The sequence below is a fragment of the Rhipicephalus microplus genome, chromosome 3, assembly GCF_043290135.1.
Source record: "Rhipicephalus microplus isolate Deutch F79 chromosome 3, USDA_Rmic, whole genome shotgun sequence".
NCBI classification, from domain to species: Eukaryota; Metazoa; Arthropoda; class Arachnida; order Ixodida; family Ixodidae; genus Rhipicephalus; species Rhipicephalus microplus.
The window spans coordinates 49,139,018-49,160,120 of record NC_134702.1 but is presented as its reverse complement, the minus strand read 5'-3'; the positions used below and the strand labels follow the sequence as shown (position 1 = coordinate 49,160,120).

General features: G+C 42.9%; 2 protein-coding genes across 7 annotated transcripts in view; one reads left to right on the top strand and one right to left on the bottom strand.

Moving 5' to 3' along the window:
• Positions 1–6,052, bottom strand: part of LOC119175166 (phosphatidylinositol-3,5-bisphosphate 3-phosphatase MTMR3) — a 39,183-nt gene extending 33,131 nt beyond the window's left edge. For 5 of the 6 annotated variants that reach the window (XR_005110258.2, XR_005110259.2, XR_012894241.1 and 2 more), the window contains exon 1: positions 5,918–6,052. The gene's annotated coding sequence lies outside the window, so the exon portion shown is untranslated. Of the gene's footprint in view, positions 1–1,412; positions 1,530–5,917 lie in introns of those variants that run through there. The other variant, XM_037426375.2, reaches the window with a different exon arrangement.
• Positions 6,053–6,429: 377 nt separating this feature from the next.
• On the top strand, positions 6,430–20,341 carry LOC119175227 (uncharacterized). Its single transcript, XM_037426378.2, has 2 exons — positions 6,430–7,319; positions 10,538–20,341. The coding sequence occupies exons 1-2, from the start codon at positions 6,774–6,776 to the stop codon at positions 11,303–11,305; spliced, it is 1,314 nt and encodes a 437-aa protein (XP_037282275.1). The 5' UTR covers positions 6,430–6,773; the 3' UTR covers positions 11,306–20,341.
• Positions 20,342–21,103: the final 762 nt, after the last annotated feature.

Sequence of the window (21,103 nt, the reverse complement as noted above, 5' to 3'; positions counted from 1 at the left end):
GTTTAACGTCCCAAAACCACCATATGATTATGAGATACGCCGTAGTAGAGGGCTCCAGAAATTTCGACCACCTGGTGTTCTTTAACGAGCACCCAAATCTGAGCACACGGGCGTACAACATTTCCGCCTCCATCGGAAATGCAGCCGCCGCAGCAGGAATTCGATCCCGCGACCTGCGCGTCAGCAGTCAAGTACTTTAGCCACTAGACCACCGCGGCGGGGCCATGCATCTACCATATGGAGCCCATATCAAGCATATTTAATCAATGCATTAGAAGCACTACAAACATGGGCTGCTGCAGTCATTCACCGATCTTACTTGTATGATTGAGTATTTTATCTTCGAAAGCAAAATCTGGATTACCAGTCTAGTCTTTGCGCCGCCGTACTGCAACTTTCATACTTTATCACCAATTCTTCCACTTTTTACTCATTCAGCTACCTTATGAAACAGCCACAGCACGCATATCTCACTGAACCATCATCCATTCAAGGTTGTCCACCGATTATTGTGCACCACTACTTTTTCTGCTAGGTTCTTTTTTTTTATTCAAGCAGCCACAAACTGAGACAGTCTGCCCCAGGACATCATTATCATCACCATCACTTCATTATTAATAGATTGGTATTGAAAGGCAGATAAACTAATACTAAAACAATCTTCACTACTTAATGTTAATGTAAATAAACACACCCCTTACATAATGCCACTTAAAAAAAACATTTAAAGTAACAAACTGAACAATGGCAAAACAAAAGTTATGACGGACATAGCTTATTGGTTCATGGTTTGGCTAAGCTTGACTGGAAACATTTTGGCGTGCATAAATCTGCCACTAAGTGCTTTTTAACTATGCACCAATAGAACTGAACATTTTAGCAACGTCCTTTACCAACTTTTTAAAACAGTGCATTAAGACACAGGTCAATTAAATAAAGTTGCATACAGAAAGACATCAGAAGTAGCGATATTCAGGAATAAACTTGCCCATGCTACAGTTGTGCAAATGAAGCAGCTTTCTTGCTGCACGCCAATGCAATGGGAATCCCCCAAACTAGTTATTGTTCCAAGATGTACAGCCCGAGGGTGCTTGCCACGAAGTGCATTTATGGTTCAGACAATCATACGGTGCAGTGTGCAAAAAAAAAGACTTTCAGTGAATATATTGTATAAATGAAGAGCCAGAGCATGTTGCCTCATATGTCTCTACGATCCACACGCCTGAATGATAAATCACCTGTTTCATTTATAAATATCGTGGTAATTAGCAATCAAATATGACTGATCTGACGCACAAATATGCCATGAGCATAGAAGTTGAAAAAACTTGGTATAACTGCCGGAATCCACCAAGGCCATTTGTTCATAACAAATGGCAAGTAAAAATAACGAAAGAGAGATTTTATCTTACTCAATGTCACTTTTCCTTCGCCGTGTTCAGCTCAAGCTTCGAAATCTGACGCTGCATCAAGGTCACAGCAGGAGTATGCGGCTCTAACGAAAGAACAGTTTACACTAACTTGATTCAGACTAATGTAGCTATGGAGAGAGAGAGAAAAGCTCATCCTCAAGGTAAGGACTTCCAAAACTGCTCTGCTCCTCTCATAGGTACTCCAGAAATGCCTTATCCGATGCCTTTGGCTGCCTGTCGGGAGAATGGCAAAACATAAGCGTGCGACGCGGTGCTCATGTTGTGCGTCTGATAAGATAGAATGCATTGGAAGGGCTTTGACTTCTACTGCTAGTGATAAATGCACTTTTTTCTTTTTTCAGACATTTGCGTGATAAGTTTTCAGCAGCAGACAGACAGACTGTAAGCATCGTGCTAATCGTCAACAATTTCGTTCGGCCAACTGTTCCTTGTTGCTCTATAGAAACAAGGATATATATATGCAAGGTATGATAGAGGATAGGGAGTCTCCTGAATAAAAACACTATGGCCAATAGCATGACTTTCAGGTGTGGCGTGAGAAAGATAGGACTAAGTTGTAAATAGCCCAGGAAACCAAGAAATCATTAATGGCTATAATAAATAATTACTCATGTTTTCAATATGGACACACTTTACAGAGCCACATATAAACATGAACAATTTGTTCTCGCCATGGAACAACTAGCCGGAATGGAGGTCCCAATAGGAAGTTGTCGCAGTTTTATTGTGCAGAATGATATTTGGGCCATGACAGGCTATCATAACTCCCATGTCAATGATGATTGGTTTGGGTACAGTTACATGTGATTGAAGAGAGTGGATAAAGAAATGAGTGAGAGTGAAAGAACATATCTACTCTTAATGCTCTTCCCCAGATTCCTGCTCTGCTCAAAACTGGAAAAGATGACAGAGAGCAATACTTGCTATCAAACACTGCACGAGCCAGTGTCAGGGGAAAGCTTGAAATATTTGAAATACTCCGAGTAGTAAGCTTCTGTGCATGTGCTCCAAGGGTGTGCTGGGAAGATATGCAAGCAACATACAAATTTCATGAGTGGCAATGTCCCATTGGCAGTGATCGATCATTTATGAGCGATAGGATGCGTTTGTGGATGCGTTGAGGCACGTAAATGCCACAGTTGCGTATATGAAAGTGGTTTCCGCACGAATAATTCTAGCTGGCAGCTTGGAAGAGGCTCAACTGCTAAAATTTTGCAATTTGCACTCCTCGAATGTGCTAAAGTGAGAGAAAGACAAGCAATCTTACATGCAAGAGTAAACGAATGCCCAAGAATGTGTATTGCATTCAAGGAGAATGGAAACAGTTTAACTGAAACAGAGGCAGCACTGACCGAGGGCAAGCTGTGGGTCATATAGTGTTACAAGTGCCGCAGTTGTGGCAGTAGGGACACTTTTGACAAAGACAAACAAAATGACTGAATCTTTCAAGTGCCATCAATGTACAAGCCTGTGAATGCAATGAACCAATTGTGAAAAACAGTAGTGGTATGGTGGGTACAGCTTACATAGAAACAATGTTAGTAAGAAATGAGGAACTGAGTGTACATAGTTACCACTTAAGCAATAAACTGTCATCAATATGCCCAATTTAAGGTAAAGTTAAAATTTTTTTGGGGGGGAGCTTTGGTTGAAAATTGTTTTTCCGGACATCACTACACAAGAGGTCACAAGCTTTTGTTACGTGGTGTCTATTGAAGTTGTCTACAAGAGTTGAGAGACCAGATGTGATAGAGTTCTTTTAACGCGGTAATGTTCGAGAGCTTATTCCGCAGATATTACAGTGTCGGTGTTGTTGGTTGCAAGCAAATTCAGCGTTGTCCATAAGCAAAAATTCCAAATATAGGCAATAGAAGATAATAAAGAACTTCTATTCGAGCGGAAATCGAGCCCAAGACTTCAGCATGGCAACCAAGTATTCAACCACAGAGTCATGCCAATGCTTGGAAATGAACGTTTAAAAGCTATGAATGTCATGCAGTGGAAGGAGTCTCCTTCACAAATGTGATAATGCACGGCAGAAGCGCAGAATTTCCCTAGGCATCAAAACATGTAAATTTTACAATCAGTGCTTAGTTTAAGGGTCTAACATCCACAAAGTGCCCTACACCTCACGAACTTGTGGCTAGCAGTAGGCACAAAAGAATAGTTTGAAATGAGCATTGCGACATGCAAATGCATTTCTTTCGTTGTGGCACAATTGAAGTGTCCAACAGTAAAGTCAGGTTAGCGATTGAGAAGGTGCTGCAAATGGGGGCCTAACTGCTCTATCGCGTTCTACTGTTGTTGGTAAAGCTCAAGGATCCTTATGTTTGTTTTTTCTCCGAGAAAATTTTAAAACGATGCGGTAACTTGTCTAATTAATGCAATGTATCGAGATCACATTGCACAGCAATGCTAGGTCTATGAATATTTTGTGGAAGGCGTGGTCTCTAAAACTTAGTAACGGGAGTATCATGCTGCATCACATCAAGCAGAGGACATGGGCTAGTGTGTTTAAAGGCCACAATCAATGTGATGTGTGTCTACACAATCTTGCACCTGTAGCTTGGCCCCAGCTCTGTACTTCCCCCTATGATAAGCTACCAAGCACTGCATGATTAGTCTGTACAACTTCTTTATTTAGGAACATGTAGCTTGTTTACGAATTATCAGTGTCAAGCTTCACTGTGAATATACGATGAAAGCTAGGCACACAGACAATCTAAAAATGGCTTGCCGATTAGCTATTTAGAAGAATAAACCAGACAGCATCCTTTTATCACAGCCTAGGCGTAACTGCAATGGTGCAGCCAGAGTGCTCTCTTCAGTTCATTTTGCCAATTTAACCACTATACGTATTCCACAAGTGATGCTTGCAAGCAGACCGGTGGTTTACAATGGAAGGGCAACTCTGTACTCAACTGCAAAACAAACATCTAATTTGCGGCGAGCACAAAGTTTTCCTCGCTGGAAGGATGTCAACAATAGCAATTGTACAAAGCCGTCATATCGGCGCATTGCGACAATAGCAAGGGAACTGCGAGGGGGAAGTGTGGAGGGTGGGAGCGAGAACACAACGATTTGTGTAAACAACTTTTGCTTTTTTTAGTATTCCGAAAAGGTTGGCAAGGTCGCGCTCAGATGCCAAAACGCTCGTTTTTTTTTTTTTTCTCGATGTCTGGTCGACCTGCGTTAGCGGCTAAGATTGACCTATGCGAGAAAGCCGCGCATAACACTCCGTATTCGGTACCTGGAAATCCTTGTCGATTCCCCACCCATAAATATAAGCCAGCAGCAGCGAAAACTTCCTTTAAAAGCGTGCACTACCGCGCCCCACCGAATGGATGCGCTGTACCGCTCCTGGCAGCTGGGCGTAGCGACGAAGCCGCGATGGGTAGTGTACGCGTACTGACGCGCTAAGGCACGAGATGGACACGCGACTACGACGGTGGGGGCACACCGCCCCTCCTTGGGCTTCACAAGGCTGCGGCGGCGTAACATACAGACCAGCCAGCGCGAGCTACCGCCGGTCGGGCGAGCGACGGAAAAAGGAAGCAAGTGTTTCCCCTGCTCGGGTTTCCGCGACACGGACGAACAGGATGCAAGGCCGGCTACCGCTGCACCCAGGACTGCTCGATTGAGTAGTCCGTCGTAGCTAGATGTCGCGGGCCGTTTCAAGAAATGAAACAAACAAAAACGTAGGCGGACCGCGTCGGCGCCTGTCCCCAAGAATGTGAACGTAGTTTCTCCAGTGCGCGCGACTCGCTGAAGGTCACTTCGCGAGCACCCGCTCGCTCTTTCACCTCGCGCGCAGCGCTTTTGTTGCTGTTCTTGTTTTCCTCCCCAGCCAAGTGTTTTGGTTCTTTATTCGATATCGGCTTCGGCGGGACACATCGGAAACTGTTTCGCATTCCCGATTCGCCGTGCGAGGCTAGGGTGGCCAAGCGTAACGAAGAAAGCACATCAAAAAAAGGGGGAGGGCTGTTTGCACTACTGACGTTCGTGACAACCCCCGCCTTCCCTCGGACGCGTCGACTATCGCGACAAGTACGTCCGTTGACAACGACAGTGCACGCATTGAAGTAAGCACTCGCTACGTCCTGTCAACCACTGGAATGCTTTTGCGAGACGGCAGCGAGCTATCTCAACTTCTAACACTCGACAAGCGCCCATGTAAACAACACCCCCCCTCCCGAGTCAGTGCTTGAAGAACAACGCTTCCACAATGACCCACTTTCACCGCGACGGCTAGGCTTCGTCCCGACACAAACACTTCGCGTCACAGCTCGAAACAAACCTTAAATGGTCCCTTCGAACGCTCGAGAACGTTACTGCATGATACAATGAAATCTGTAGCAACGTCGGGTTCCAATCGGAACGCTACAAGCGTCGGGGCACAGCAATGCCCGACGGAACCGAGTCGTCCGCGAACGCGACAGACAGCAAAACACTTTACATCGTATGTAGACAGCATCGGGGCTTACCTTCAACGTCAAGAAGCTCAGATGTGAGAAGGTAGACTGTGTTCTCTACTCACAGTACTTATAATTTTGCTGACTATCATGACGTAAATAGGGCCCTAGCAGAAAATCGATTGCGGTCCATGAGTTACGTCACACCACAACAAAATTCATTGGGCATTCTCTTTTGACAGGTGGCGCAGCTGTTCAAGTTGTGTTAAAGCTTTGAAAAAAATAGTTAAAAAAACGTAACCACTAACACCTAATAACTTCTTTATTTTAAATTGTTGTGATTGTTTTAAGATTAATTTAATAGTAAACAGTTTGGCAATTAGGCTTCGAATAATATTAGCTGCTAATAACTTGCGCGTTAATTTAAAATACAAAATTCTTGTATCTTAAGCAATAAAAAATAAGTATTTAAAAGTAGTTAAAACAGTTTGAAACTAAATTATATTAACACAATCAAATGCGAGTGCTGTGGCGCTAGCGACTATTCAAAATCAAGGCTCTGGGAAAAGCTGCTGTTTCCATCACACTTCCCTCCACTAGCCCACCCCATCTTTCCCGCGATGAGTTTCATGGCGTGTTTACTGTGCGACACCCGTGTTGCCGTGTTTACCAAGCGGTGCGCGTGAGTAGTTTACGTGGTATCAGCATTTCAGAGTCCCGGTGTTCAAAGAACACGCTTCCGGAGCTCAGCGGTCTCCTGCCTTTGCAGCGGTAATCGAGCCCTTCTCGCGAATCCCCTCATCGGGGAAGAGACGCTGCGTTGTTCTACCAGGCACGAACACAAAAGAAAGCCACGCGCGTGCCATGGCGAGCGACCAAAACGCGTAGTCGTCGCCAGTCGGGATTCGCTTCGCCCCCTCAGCGAGTGATGACCCTGGCGCCCAAGGCTAAAGTTGAAGTGCTGGTCAGAGGAGTCACGGCGGCCGAAGATGATGCGCTCATCAACAAGAAGCTTCCCAAGGAGTTGCTGCTTCGCATCTTCTCCTACCTGGACGTTGTCTCGCTCTGCGCCTGTGCACAGGTGTCCAAGCTGTGGCACGAGCTCGCGCTGGACGGCAGCAACTGGCAGAAGATCGACCTGTTCAACTTTCAGACGGACATCGAGGGTCCCGTGGTGGAGAACATCTCGCGCCGATGCGGCGGTTTCCTCAAGAAGCTCAGCCTGCGCGGCTGTCAGAGCGTGGAGGACGCGTCCCTGAAGACTTTCGCGCAGAACTGCAACAACATCGAGGACCTGAATCTGAACGGCTGCAAGAAACTGACCGACAGCACCTGCCAGAGCCTGGGAAAGCACTGCAGCAAGCTCACCTTCCTCGACCTGGGCTCATGCTGCCAGGTTACGGACCTGTCACTCAAGGCAATCGGCCAAGGCTGTCCCTTGCTTGAGCAGATCAACATTTCCTGGTGCGACCAGGTGCGTCGCGTCGATTTTTTGCTTCAAGTGCGTAGCACGTCGGGGGCCTGGATAGTCCATCCACTGTCTCATGTCGTGTGGTCGCACTGCTCAATAATAACAGGCAGTGTCGCCAAAAGTCGGAGAGCAAAAATAGCTAGATTACAGCAGCAAAGTAGTTTGAAACAGCCAAAAACATCCACCAAAGAGCTTAAGAAGTAGCTATACTATTTTTCAAACAATTTTAGACATAACTATGCAGGACATGCATGAAAAGAATTGTGTTCCTACTTTGATTCCAATAATTTAGGGTAGGTGTGGTTTTAGCAAAGTGTCAAGGCTTGCATGTCCCTCAAAGGGGAGCTGGGAATGCATGAGAGCTTTGTAAACATCACGGGTGTGTGAATATTGTGGTTTGTGAAGGAATCGAACAGTGCATAATAGAACAACGAAATATCTTTTTTCTAATATTTTTTGAATAACCAGCACTGAGGAAGTGACCCCAGTGGAACAATGCATTAGAAGAGCGACGATCACTTTCATTGTTTTAATTTGTGAATGGTCAAGGTGCCTGTAGTCCAAGGTACATAGGAAGCTGTGGTGGTAAACGGTCATAACTCCTGCGGTACATATTGGTCGATATCGGTTATTAAAAGAACATCATCTTTTGCCGCTGATTATAATGCTATCGTGCCGATTTCTGAACCACATCACTTGGCAAGCTGTATTTGTGGCATTTTTTCTTGTGTGTGTGTCATGCCATTTCGTCGCAAATTAAGAGGAACTAAACTCGACAAAAAATCACGCCATTTGTCCGTGGCAGTCCGTTGATTTTTCTTGCACCTGATTCTCTTCTATTTTCGACGAAATCTACAGTTAAAAAACACGAAAAATGTCCGCTATGTTTTCCTTGGGTGAAATGACTGTGAGTTTTGTATACATGTATTATATGTCTTGCTCAGCATTAATAATTCAGAAAATGTCAATACACTACAGCTAGAATTACCGAAGATAGCTAGACTAGGAGCTAAATTTTGGACAAAAATGCTAGAATAGCTACTCGTAGCTAAATAAAATTTTCAGTAGCTTGCCGAGTTTAAAAGTAGCTAGATATAGCTACAAAATAGCTAAATTGGCAACACTGGTAATAACAGGCCTAGAACAATGTTTGAGATCTTCTTAATCAAGTAATGAGGTTAAAATAATATAAAGTACAGATATAACCTTGAATTATTCACAACAATTTACATGAAATCGCAAAAAAAAAAAAAAACCCTCTTCTAATGCAGATTAGTATCCGCGCCAAGCAAGAGATGGCACCACTGCCCAGGCAAGCGTGCAATTGCCAAGCAAATCACTGCGTTGCTCATGTTACACACTTCCCCGGGCTTCACGGTAGTGTAGGAACCAACTACACCAAAGCCTACACTGGAACAACATTAGCGCAGGCTGTTTAATTTTATAGTGAAAGCTGTTATGAGATCACAACTCGGGTCACGCGCAGTTGTCCACAGCCGCCAGTGTCCGTAACCACATCGCGCAAAATTAAAAAAAAAGGAAAGAAACTAGCACCAATGACAGAGATCGGTATTCTACCACTGAGCCACACCGGTGCTTGGGACTTGTTGGTAAACTTGCCTGAGGCAGGCATGTTCTAGGGAAAGCAATCGCTTTAATACGACTTATAAAGTGTTTTCAAACAGTGAAAGAACAACCGGTTGTCGCACAATGCGAAAAGCATAACGAGTGGGTCGTCCAATGCTCCAACCAATTCCAAAAGCTTGTTCTTGTTCCACTATTAAGTGTGGCGCATACCCACTTCAGCCATGACTTCTCGTCGTCAGCCACTGCATGAACAATTGCCACAAAATTTCTTGCAAGTGTGTAGCAGGTACTTTGCTTCTCAGAAGAATGACGAAAAATAGCTTAGTGAGTGCCAGACTACTACACAAAAATTTTTATTATCAATGCCGTAGCGGGTATCAAGCAAATGTGCTTGCAGCAGTTACCCAATGAGTGTTTAGAAAAGGCTCTGAAAGGCCACTCTTCTAGCTTTTCTTGTGACTGTGCTGCGCCTTCCGCGCAGGCCTGGTGTTTTTTTCTTTTCCCTGTCGCCGCAACAGTTCACCAGGTTCACTAGACCTATTACTGTGCGCATAAAATGTCCCAGCAAGCAAGCATTCGCGATCTAGTAGCTCTAGTAAGATGGGGTGGAGTTGTTGGGCTGTGAAAGCTTAGGACGAGGTAGAGGACTGTATAACTTTGAGGCAAGCTTCCGACTGCTGTACGCTATACTCATACAACTTTTGTGATATCATAAAATCCGAAGCAAGCGCTTCGCCTACGATGAAGGACAATGCGACAATATTCGAACCGGGCGTCCATGCTTCAGTCATGAGTCTAAATTCAAAATGGTGGTCAAAGAGTCTCTAAAGAAGAATGCTCACCCATGCTTCTAATCCAATGCTTTATTAAATATTCATGCATCCACTGTTTTCATTCGCCCTTGTCGGGCCAATAGGAACAGGGGATGAAGCATTAAAAAATTGTGGAATTGCATAAATTGGCAGATATTTAAAATCTCCCGAAGAAGGGAGGGGGCACTTGCCTGGGATGTTACGATAGATGCAATCTGGGGAGCTTACATGTTACCGTGTTACCTCATTGGTGCCTAGGTAAGCAAGCTTACTCTCACACAGATAAAAAAAAAAAAAGCTCTGAAGCTATACCACAGGTCAGCGCATTACTTTTTGCACCCATCACATTTCTAGTGTTTTTTCTAGTGATTCTGCTCCCTGCACAGTTTTAAAGCTCTGCATTGATCTTGTATGATTTTCTTGTTTGCATGCAATGTCCATGTGATATTTTCCTAGTCAGTAGCTTATTGGTTTGCTGAATGGAAGTGCACTCATCAGTGGTTTGAATTGATCCTGTGACAGGGGTTTTAATTATTGGTCTAGAGAAACTGCTTTCATTCAACATATCAGTGAAAGACACAATCTGCTGCTGCATCAGTTTGTTTTCGGGGTGAGTTAGTAATAAATATTGAAATATCCAGTGCAAAAAAAAAAAACGGAAAATAAGAGGAGCATTGCTTGTGTTCCCCTTCCATTATCTTGGCTGTTATTTGTGCTGGTCACAGCATGCTGTGTCTGTGAAAACGTACATAAGAGCGGTGCCTTTAATCAACTAGTGAACCTGTTACTTTCACTTAACTGCTGACACAAACTTGTGCTTAGGTGTCCAAGTATGGTGTGGAAGCTCTCGCTGTTGGTTGCCCACGGCTGCGAAGCTTCGTCAGTAAGGGCTGCCCAATGGTCACCGACGAGGCAGTCTCCAAGCTGGCCCAGCATTGTGGAGGATTGCAGACCCTCAACCTTCACGAGTGTACCAACATCACTGACACTGCAGTGCAGGCTGTCAGCCAGCACTGTCCCAAGCTTCACTTCCTGTGTGTCTCCAACTGTGCACACCTGACCGATGCCGCCCTCGTGTCTCTCAGCCAGGGATGCCACGCGCTCTGCACGCTCGAGGTGGCTGGGTGCACGCAGTTGACGGACAGCGGCTTCCAGGCACTGTCCCGCTCCTGCCACTCACTTGAGAAAATGGACCTCGAAGAGTGTGTGCTGATAACGGACAACACATTGATGCATCTGGCCAACGGTTGCCCCAAGCTACAGCAGCTGAGCCTCTCCCACTGTGAGCTCGTGACGGATGAGGGGATCCGGCACCTCGGTGCGGGCGCCGGCGCGGCGGAGCACTTGCTTGTTCTGGAGTTGGACAACTGCCCGTTGATAACGGATGCTTCGTTGGAGCACTTGGTCGCATGCCAGAATCTGCAGCGCATAGAGCTGTACGACTGCCAGCTTATCACCCGCGCTGGCATCCGCAAGCTTCGCAGCCACCTGCTAGACCTGAAGGTGCACGCCTACTTTGCGCCCGTCACGCCTCCGCCCTCTGTCGGGGGTGGCAGGCCACGCTACTGCCGCTGCTGCGTTGTGCTCTAGTCAAGTGCAGGAGGCATGGGGGCAATGGGTGCTTTTAGTGATTGCCTTTTGCTGCTGGTCAAGGTAGTGAGGAAATCGTTAGAGCTAGACACGAAACACCAATCAGCTACGTGCAAATTGTGTCGACAGTCCTGTGTTTGTGGCTACATTTATGATTACCTGTGAGCCTATGGATAGTTTTCTAAAATGTGGTGAAAGAACTGGTGGCCATGTGGAAGGAGGTTATCTTTCAAGTCTGCACTTACGTGAATGTTTGCACATTGTGAACAGGTGTAATTCAAGCTTTGCGTTAAAACTCTTCTTTCTGCCTTGACAAAACTTGAAGCACATATTATCGATGCCAGCGGCAGCCATTTTGTTTAAAGTGTAGATATGAAGTTGACTGGCCACAAACCACTTGACCGTGGTCCCATGATACACGTGATTATGATAGGCTTTCCTGTGTGTACAGACCCTCTTTCCATTCCACAGTTTGCTAGACTGTATTTTTGAAAGCACCGGCCATTTGTTAGCGCATTTCTCACTGCAAGTCGGTTGTAGGTACTACAGTCGTTGTGATAGTGACATTTGGTCATGCCTACTTGTTGGTGGTAGCGCTTCAGCTGTGCAGCAAATTGCTTAATTGTTATTAAACTTGCATTTCTTGTTTTAACCGTATGTTGATTACTTATCGAATGTTTAGTATTGAGAAAATTGCAGGTATAATCATAGGTGTGGAGACCTCGCAAGGTAAAACGTACTTGTTGGCCTAAGGAATGTGGATGGCTTGCTTGTGGTATCATGAATGCTATATTTGTGCACTGCTTGTAACTTTATCTATTTAATCATATTAGAGGATTAACAAAGCACTGAACCTTTCTCCATGTATGTTATTTAGTGTCCCATTAGTTTTTATGCTACCAGTCTGAGCCATAGATGTGGTAGAGCACATCGTTGCCAGATGGAGAGAATATAACTGGAAAGTAAAAGCTTGCATCCCACTGTCAGTCCGCCCGGAGGCACTTTTTTTTTTATCCTCCCCTCTCTTCATCATGTTTGGGAGTCTTTGTGAGTATCTGCGATACAGCATCTGTTATTGGGCAGCAAGCATATTTACCACTTTAGGCACAATGGCAATGAAATGTCATTGCAGGAATTTTTTGAAGATGTAGTGAATGCCAGTCTGGTGTCACTATTTAGTCATGCAGGCAGGAACATCACTGAATCTGAAATACATGTTGTTAAAATTTTTTTTAAATACAAGCTTTTGATTATTCATGATGTTGTTTGCTCCTCAATTTCTTAAACCCTGGAACTCGGAGGCAGCATGATTGTTTATCTTAAACGTGGGGTACGTGCCAGTGAATTCATACAGTGTAGACGAGAATCATTTTCTTATCCATGTGTTGTCTCTCTATAAAATAACGATTATTTGTTAGTACCAAGCTACTCTCAATGTCTTGCCTCAATGTTAAGAGATTGAATGCACGTGTTATGGTGTATGCCTAATGCATCACAACACAAGGAAACATTTCAGAAAGCAGGCTACATTATGCCTTGACGCTGCACTGTGCACAAATTAAAGAAATGCGACGAGCACAACCACTTGTGCTCCTCTGACTCCTTGTTGAGTGCCCGACCGACTTCCACAAATAAAAATGGCAACTGCTTGTTATGAAAACGTGCTTAGGATTGAATGATGTTAATCCTAGCATAGAGATAACTACTAAAAAGGATAAACGCACTTTTCAGTATAAGCAAGTTTCAGTCTTGAATTTAGACATGCTTTGCAGGAGTTTAGCCGGGCTCTCGATATCTCAAGATCTGCTGATAGAAAAAAAATTGCGACAATGGGAGGGGGGGGGGGGGTGCTTATAATTTTCTCTATAGATTGATCTAAAGTAATGTTTCTTTTACGTGCACACGTACATTTACACACCGGTCAGACATAAAGTGGCATTAATGAGTGGCAAAAGATTTGCACACCTTTTAGATAGCAAGACTGTAGCTGTCCTACACGTTAATTTCGCTTCAGCATCACATAAAAAATATTCTCTTCATTGTGACAATGTGTAGTGATTGTTGTTCTCTATGCGGGATATGGTATTGGCGTTGCATGTTCACTCAAAGAGATGAAACACTGTCACTGACCAAGGCTGATGATGATCAGATTTTTTGGAACCACATACGGGTTCCTTTGTTCACTGAGCTGGATTAGAAGTCGTCATCTAATGACGACTTCTAGTCCATTATGCATGCCGATTGTGCCTAAAGTGGTAAATATGCTTGCTTCCCAAATTCAGATGCTAATCGCAGAGACTCCCAAACATGATAAAGAGAGGGGACGAGAAAAAAAAAAAAAAGGAAAAGGAGTGCCTCCGGGCAGACTGACAGTGGGGTGCAAGCCTGCATAATGTTAATAAGTGCTCCGGTAAGTAATGTCGTCAAGAGTTCGATGAAAGTTCGTCTGGTCAAGCTCTGAACGAGATGAAACACAGTCACTGACCAAGTCCGATGATGATCTGACGTTTCAAAACTGTATGCGGGTTCCTTGTTCACTGTTGTGACGACTTTTTGTCCAACTTTTTTTTTTTTCTGTGCTAAGCTGGTGACCTGTTTCTCTGAATCACCTTGCCACAGGGCCTGTTGTAGCTCTGAGAATGTTGCGAGCAGCCTGCACCAGTAGAAGCATATATATTACTGTTAATGACCGAGAGCCATCCATCTGACTGCTTTGGCGCCCAGAAGCAGGGGTAGCATTAGCAGCAAAATTGTGCGTACTTGCCATCTCTTCTCCTCAGTCTGGCATAGTTGGAAGTACTTGCCGGCAGAATCGTCTTAAGTTTTTTGCTTGGTTAGACAACAAAGGCATAGGAGTTTCCAGAGAGGCGAGTGCAGTTGCGATGTGTCATATGCCATAGATTGATTTCAGCATCGCCGGCACGCACCAGTGCTGTGTGTAGTTCGTAACTGCTGAAAGTTCTTATTAAAAATGCTTCAATGCATGTTATGCACATATGTATCATAGATATGTTGCATAGTGCACAAGCTTTTGTGCAAGCACTAAGCAAAACAAGTTAGTATAATTCTTAGAAGATGTTAAGGTTTAATTGAGAGCAGTCATTTACATTCGTGTGTGAAACTTTTCCTTTTGAAGAGGTGATTATTTATAGTAAATCTCAGTAAAGTGAAAGCCAGAAATGCTGATCTCTGGTCACTTTCACTTATTCTTCAAAAACATTCTTGCTGCTGCCTGGAAGAAAAATAAACCACTCATTCTGTACATGGTTCCTACATGTTTTACATTGCTTCACATACATCGACGTTGGTTCTTGTCAGCAATATGAGCAAACTACCCTATTTCCATGAGCAAAAGGTAGATAGCTTTTATACATGGCCCCTTTAATACTAACTGTACATAGAACTGTGTCGAGAATCTCACTGATGATGCTGTCCATGCTTCCTGCCATGTATCAAGCTGTACTTCATAATGGCATCAGGCTAGTTGGCTTTGAGTACATTTGTATTCCACATGCTTTTGCTACGTACATTGATGTTGGGAATGTTAAAACTCTGTCATCACGTCTACTGGTGTTGCGTGCTGCACTTGTCGTCGTAGTGCTGCTTTGTAAAAGATAATTGCTTTGGCATTGTATGCACAGAGCTGATTCGTGCCGCTTTTGAAACCTGAAGAGTTATTGTATCACACAGGTTTTAGATTTCTCCATATGAAAGAGGTCTGTGCATCTGTGTGCTGCTTTGTAGGGGTTGAGCATTGTGCAAGTTGTGTCAATTTCAAGTATTAATTTAATTAACTTTTGGTTATTATTAAAAAATTAGATTACTTGAAAACGTACGTGGCATCAGTGAAAAGCAGTACTGACGTTAAAAGATTGCTTATTTCATATCCTGTACTCACTGGAACCTGATTAGGCACTTAAACAGCTACCCAGGCTGAGTAGTAAAAAAAAAAAAAACATTAGACAAGCAGCAAAAGACGTGGTGTGTAGTATAAAAGTGATTTAGTAGTTTATGCCCAGTCATGCTGCCATCTTAATCTCAGTTGTGCTGAAACAGCTAATCATGCTATACCAACTTACCTCTCGCACCCTTGTGCTTTATAACCTCTTGGTGCCTGGTGCTAATGCTTGATGACACAGTGCATCCATACAGTGATTGGGATTCATACAGTTAACTGTCTTCTACGTGGTGATTTGATGACATTTATGCCCCCGTCCAATCGGCATGCACATTTTGGAAAACAAGATTCTTGTGTAATGTTTGTAAGTCGTGTTTATCTTAGGCCTATGGGTGACCTCATCCCTTTATAGATGGGCGAGACTTTGGCGACAAAAAAAAACCACTCTGCCTCGACTAGCGACATTCCTAGACAACTATCAGAGCCGTTTATAGAAATTTCTACCCTCACTACCTCCAATGGTCAAGAGCAGTGGCTTGCCTTTTGGTTTTTGCATGTAGTTTGCTTCCCAGCGTGCTCTTAGATTGGATTAACACACTTCAGGAAATAAGTCGCTTGTCATCTATCACCGTAGTCATTATTGTTTTAAGAGATGTAGAGTTGTAAAAGCAATTCTACTGACCCATTTCCCCATTTCTGCCCCCCCCCCCCCCCCCCCCCCGAAAGAAAAAAATGACCAGTGTTGAATCCTTTGCTGTTATGTTCATGAAATCAGGATGGCAGTAAGTTGGACTTGGTGCCACTTTGAATCCTTACTTTTGGGATAAGTTTTATCTGGAAATGTATGTGACATAACTCTTATTCAGAGCACTACTGTGGTACCAAAAAGCGAGTGAAATAGTGTATATCATAAAGCTATTTAAGTAGTCACATGGACGACTCCTAACCTCACAGTAACCAGCTAAATCCGTGCTGTATTTTTTAATTGTGAATGTTTTCCTAATTATGCCTCTTATATTTATTTGGCATTTTATTAAAGTATTTCGTCAGTGCACTGTTTGAGTTTTGAAGTGAACTTGCCAATGTACGTTGAATTGTACGTGCCGTGAGATTGCCAGTTTTGTTGTTGTTGGATACCCTGTTGCCTAGCGTTATTCACGATAGCGGGCAACTTTGAGTTCATTATCTTAATTTTGAAGTGTAAAGTGGGAATGCAGTTTCTGTGAAGCTTTCATTTCATGTGAGCCCCATTATGTTTAACAGCTTGTTGCACTAAAAGTGCACTTAAGAAATTTAATCGGAGTGCATGTGCATTTCAATTATAAAATTCTATTCAGTCCTTGAATGGAATAGCCTCGATTTCAAAATATGAATATTATTCAAAATAGCTTTTCAATATTTTGAATTGTCAACTTTACATGGCGGATAAAAAAAATTGGAGTGAAATTGTGAGAAATTTTATCTTCTTTGCCAAAATACATAACATTAAAGAAATTATGCTGCAAATCTGCTTTTGATACACTATTTAGTAAGCCTGATTTTTACAGCCTAACAGATGTCATTCGTAATATTAGAGAAGCTACTAGAATGTGATAAAACATGGCACGTATTCTGTCTGAGAGCTAAGCTCATGGTTTTTGTAAGCAGTTAAGTTAAATGTGATTTTAATTACAGAAGCTTTCCAACATTGTGAATACACTAGATGCAAACAACATGGAATTTAGCAATAGTTGAAATGGCTGTTTATTACTTTAAAGCCAGTAGATATGTGCGTAATATACAAGTAATTTCTGGCAATTCTAAATTATCACATTTGACTTGGCCTCACAAAGTGTTATTCACAAAACATTTAAAAAGTTACTTGAAGACACCTCTTGTATCCAAGTGACTCCAGTGGGAAATAGCACTAAAAGCTGTGTGGCATGGCCACACAGGCGTAGGATTTCCTAAATTTAATTTTAGCATTGCTTTGGACTTTTGTACATGAAACTTAGGAGCAGTTTTGTCTCAACAGGCGTAATAATTACGTGCATTGCCTATATGCAGGGGTTAGTTGGGCATGGGAAAACGCAGCAATTGTCAATTTTACTTTAACGTGACTTATAGTTGGAAGAAGACAAATAGTATGGTTTAGTTCAAAATGGAGGTACAAGCAAACAAATAATGTTTGTAAATTTTTTTTCTAGGACATACTTTATACCGGAGTACTTCTTACCAGCCACTTTTAAAGGGACACCAAATGCAACCATTAAGTTGACGTTGATTGCTGAAATAGCAGTCCAGAAACCTTGTAGTGCTACTTTTGTGCCAAAAAAGTGCTTATTTTGAACAAAAGCACGTTTTAGTGGTTTGCATCATGTTAGCACATTTTAAATTGCCCGCCTCAAGCGAAACGTGTCACGTCACTGTTGCCGTGAACAACATTGCTCAGCTTTGCTGCGTGGCTGCCAACACTAGTAGCAGCAGAACGAAAGAAGCGGCAGCCACAGCATCAAAAACCGCCATTTATTTTTAGTCATTGGCTCCAAGATGGCAGACGTGTGTTGGTTCAACTGGGCCCCGTTAGATGGCACGGGTTGTCTAGTTTAACCTGACGAAAAATGAACTTTCGAACCACTCGCGCCATGCCCCACAATAGCATCCGGTGGTTCTTCTTTCTATGTATCAAACAGAAATGAAAAAGCATTTTATTATGCCTCTTGATGCATGAAAGGTTCTCCATTTAGTGGTGCTAGTTCGATTATAAGTGATTAATTGTAGGCTGTAACTGTGACGTTATCACGATCATTTTGCGATTGTTCTACTGCGGCGCATGTGTTCTCGTGCATTCACCTTAATTTCTCGATAAGTAGGGCACTGCTGTTGATACTATTGTCGTTTTATATGTCACACATTAAGCTTTCACTTTCACGTAAATTGTTATTTGACTTTAGTGTCTCTTTAACTATGGAATCGTATTGGAAATGTTGGAAAGCCAGCTAACTACCTCTGACAAATGCACTTTGGACCCGCGGTCACTTCCAAAATGAAGTTCTGTTACGTTTTTCCAAAAGCTTTTTTGCTACCATTTCTATTTTTTCAGCTGTTATCTGACTACAGAGGGAAGGTTTTTCACTCGGCAAAAGGTTCTTTAAAGTTTTATGCAAAGGTTGTCTAGGCTCACCTGAAACTAAGAAAAAAAATGGTGAATACAACATACTTCGATTTGTGCTAGAGGGTGAGGTGACTAATGAATGTCGAATATTAAAGTGTTCGTATGCCGTATTGTGGAATCGAGACATTTGGTGATCATGTGCACATTGTACATTTGCTAACTGTAAGTTATGTTACTAGGATTTTACGTTGCACGGTACTTACGCACAAAATGACATATAGCTATCATTTTGTGGTGACTGCAGCTGCATCATACCACGCAAAGCACTTCCATATATGCTTTCCGCTGAAATTGTATATGGCTAAATGTTCGTAATTACACGTACACTGAAAAAGGCATTGTGGAGAGCTCACACTAGTATTCAGTTTCGCGAGTTCTGACACTAATGTTTTGTCACCAAAGAGTGTCATTTTGCCCACACATTGCTGCTTACGATGATTGTCTGCTATAGAAATACCGTAGCTGAAGCTGCACATTGTTTCATGCTAACGCATTGCTTGAGTGTAAAATACTACATATTTGGCTTGCTGTCGCATGCAATGCTGCTCTTGAGACTTAAAAAAAAATACATAGCTCTGATATTTAACACACAGCATATGCATAGAATAATGCTTGTGCATATTATTGGTTTGTGCTGGCTTTGTCACATTGTGTTGGAGAGTGTGGTGACATACTTTGTCACTAAATTACATTGTTTATTGACTAGCATATACTAGTGTCACTTCAGTAACACATGCCAAGCTCGAGTGATAGGCAGAATTGTATTTGAACTGTTGTATGCCTCAAAGCCTATTTCAAACCATGCGCCAGCCATTATTGCACTCAAAGAAACACTTAGTTTATTCTTTGCATGTATTGCATTTTTTTCTTGTGCTTAATGTGCTCCAAATTACAATCTTGTTTGTGTGTGCTTGCAGATTTAGCGGGAATAGCCAGAGCTACTGCATGCCAAATAAAGTTCACTGTTACTATGGTCAGGCATTCAGCAAAGCTTTCCAGCTTTGCAGTAGCATCACTTCTGTTTATGTGCTGAATAGTGTGACATGCTCTGAAGAGTGGAAGTATGCATTTGATAAGTACATTGGAGGAATAAAGACGGTAGCTTGTTAAACTACTGTGCGAATTCTAAAGATGGCCAGCAATCAGCACTAGTGGGCAGCACCTGTTTGCCATCTCATCTCTGAGGTTACGTTATGCCCTTAGACAAACACAGTGAAATTTTATGCTATTCTACATCGTTCAGTTTTACCTGCTGAACTCGTTTACAATGGTTGTTAAACAAAGTGTGTTTTTGCTACAAAATGTGAAGTATTGAGAGATACATAGAACAATTTCGGAATGCTCATTTTAGAAATTTCACTGGCTAACTACAATTCCGGGGTTGCTATTGCCAAAAGCATTCTGTAATTATGAGCTGTGGCACACAGCTCTTGAATTGTAGCTACCACAGTTGAGAATCCAAGCTACATCTTTAAGCTCAACTGCACATTTGAAAGCTTAGCTGCCACGACTGATGAAATTTTACTGTGATAAATTTACCATATTAAATAGCGAGGTTCATAGTCGGGACTTGCTTCGGTTACATTATGTGCAAGTTGTGATAATTTCCTCCTCATTGCATTTGACTCGTGTCAGATAATTGATGAACGTTAACACATTTGTTTTTCAAGTACCGTCATTGGGGCAACATGCCAATAAAACGTTGTGCATTTACACACGCGGGCAGTTTGTGATGCTATAAGACCTGTACTGTGTGTTCTGGCCTGTGTGATCTATTTCAGGTAGTTTCGAAATGGTCGAGGTACAAGCAAACTCTAGTGCTTAAGAGCCAACTGAATTTTATTTCTTTTAGTACTACATCTGTGCACACAACTTTACTGCAAAAAGAAGGCACGCGATACTCACCTGTCTCGTCTGATGAAGTGATCATGTCACTGCTTTTTGTTTGACGCGGCGTGTTGAATAAAAAGCTTGGAAAATCCCACGTTTCATTTTGCATTGTGCTTATTTTTTGGAGGTGATTGCATGCGGCACTGTATGAGACTGGGATAATTTGTGCACCACTGCACTACAAATCACGGCACACTACTATACAGTGGGAAAACAGATACATGGCAGTAACTGACAGTTCCTCGTTACTGAAAGCAATGCAGAGTACTTGAGAGTGCATGGTTCTTTGATTGAGACTTCACATGCTCTTGCCACATAAGGTGACATTGACACTGGGCAAAAGGCAATAGTAGTAGTAAAGGTCCCCAGAAGCAGGTGTTGCTTGGCTTTTGAGAGTTCTAAAAGTTTGAGAGCATTGAACGAGACCACAATCATGAATGTGATGCTCAACAGAAGGTATGCTTCAGAAGGCCGGTTTGTTGAGCGAGACTTGTTTGAAAGAGAAAGTCTTTTAAGCTTCATCAAATGGGAAAATTGACCGCTGTGTCAGAGACAACATGGGTGATGAAAAGGATCGTAACACTATGACATTGCCATGTGACTCAATCATGACACCCCAGATCATAAAAATTTGTGGTGTCATCATGACGTCCCAGCGACATCAAGTGATGTAATGTTGTATGCCGACGTCATTGCAACTTCATAGTTTGGTTGAATGTGGGCCTATCGAAGACACTGGTGCAACGAATCTTAGAGGCATTTCCAAATCACATTAAGTGTAGAAAGGTTTTGGAAGGTGGTGGGGCAGAATTAATGCACTGACTGAGCAAAACATGGAAGATGGTTTTTGCCTCCA

Excerpts from the sequence above, each read along its gene's own strand:
- LOC119175227 (XM_037426378.2), top strand. The coding sequence starts at position 6,774 with ATGACCCTGGCGCCCAAGGCTAAAGTTGAAGTGCTGGTCAGAGGAGTC. Across the intron at positions 7,320-10,537 it reads ACATTTCCTGGTGCGACCAG|GTGTCCAAGTATGGTGTGGA; the intron begins GTGCGTCGCGTC and ends ACTTGTGCTTAG.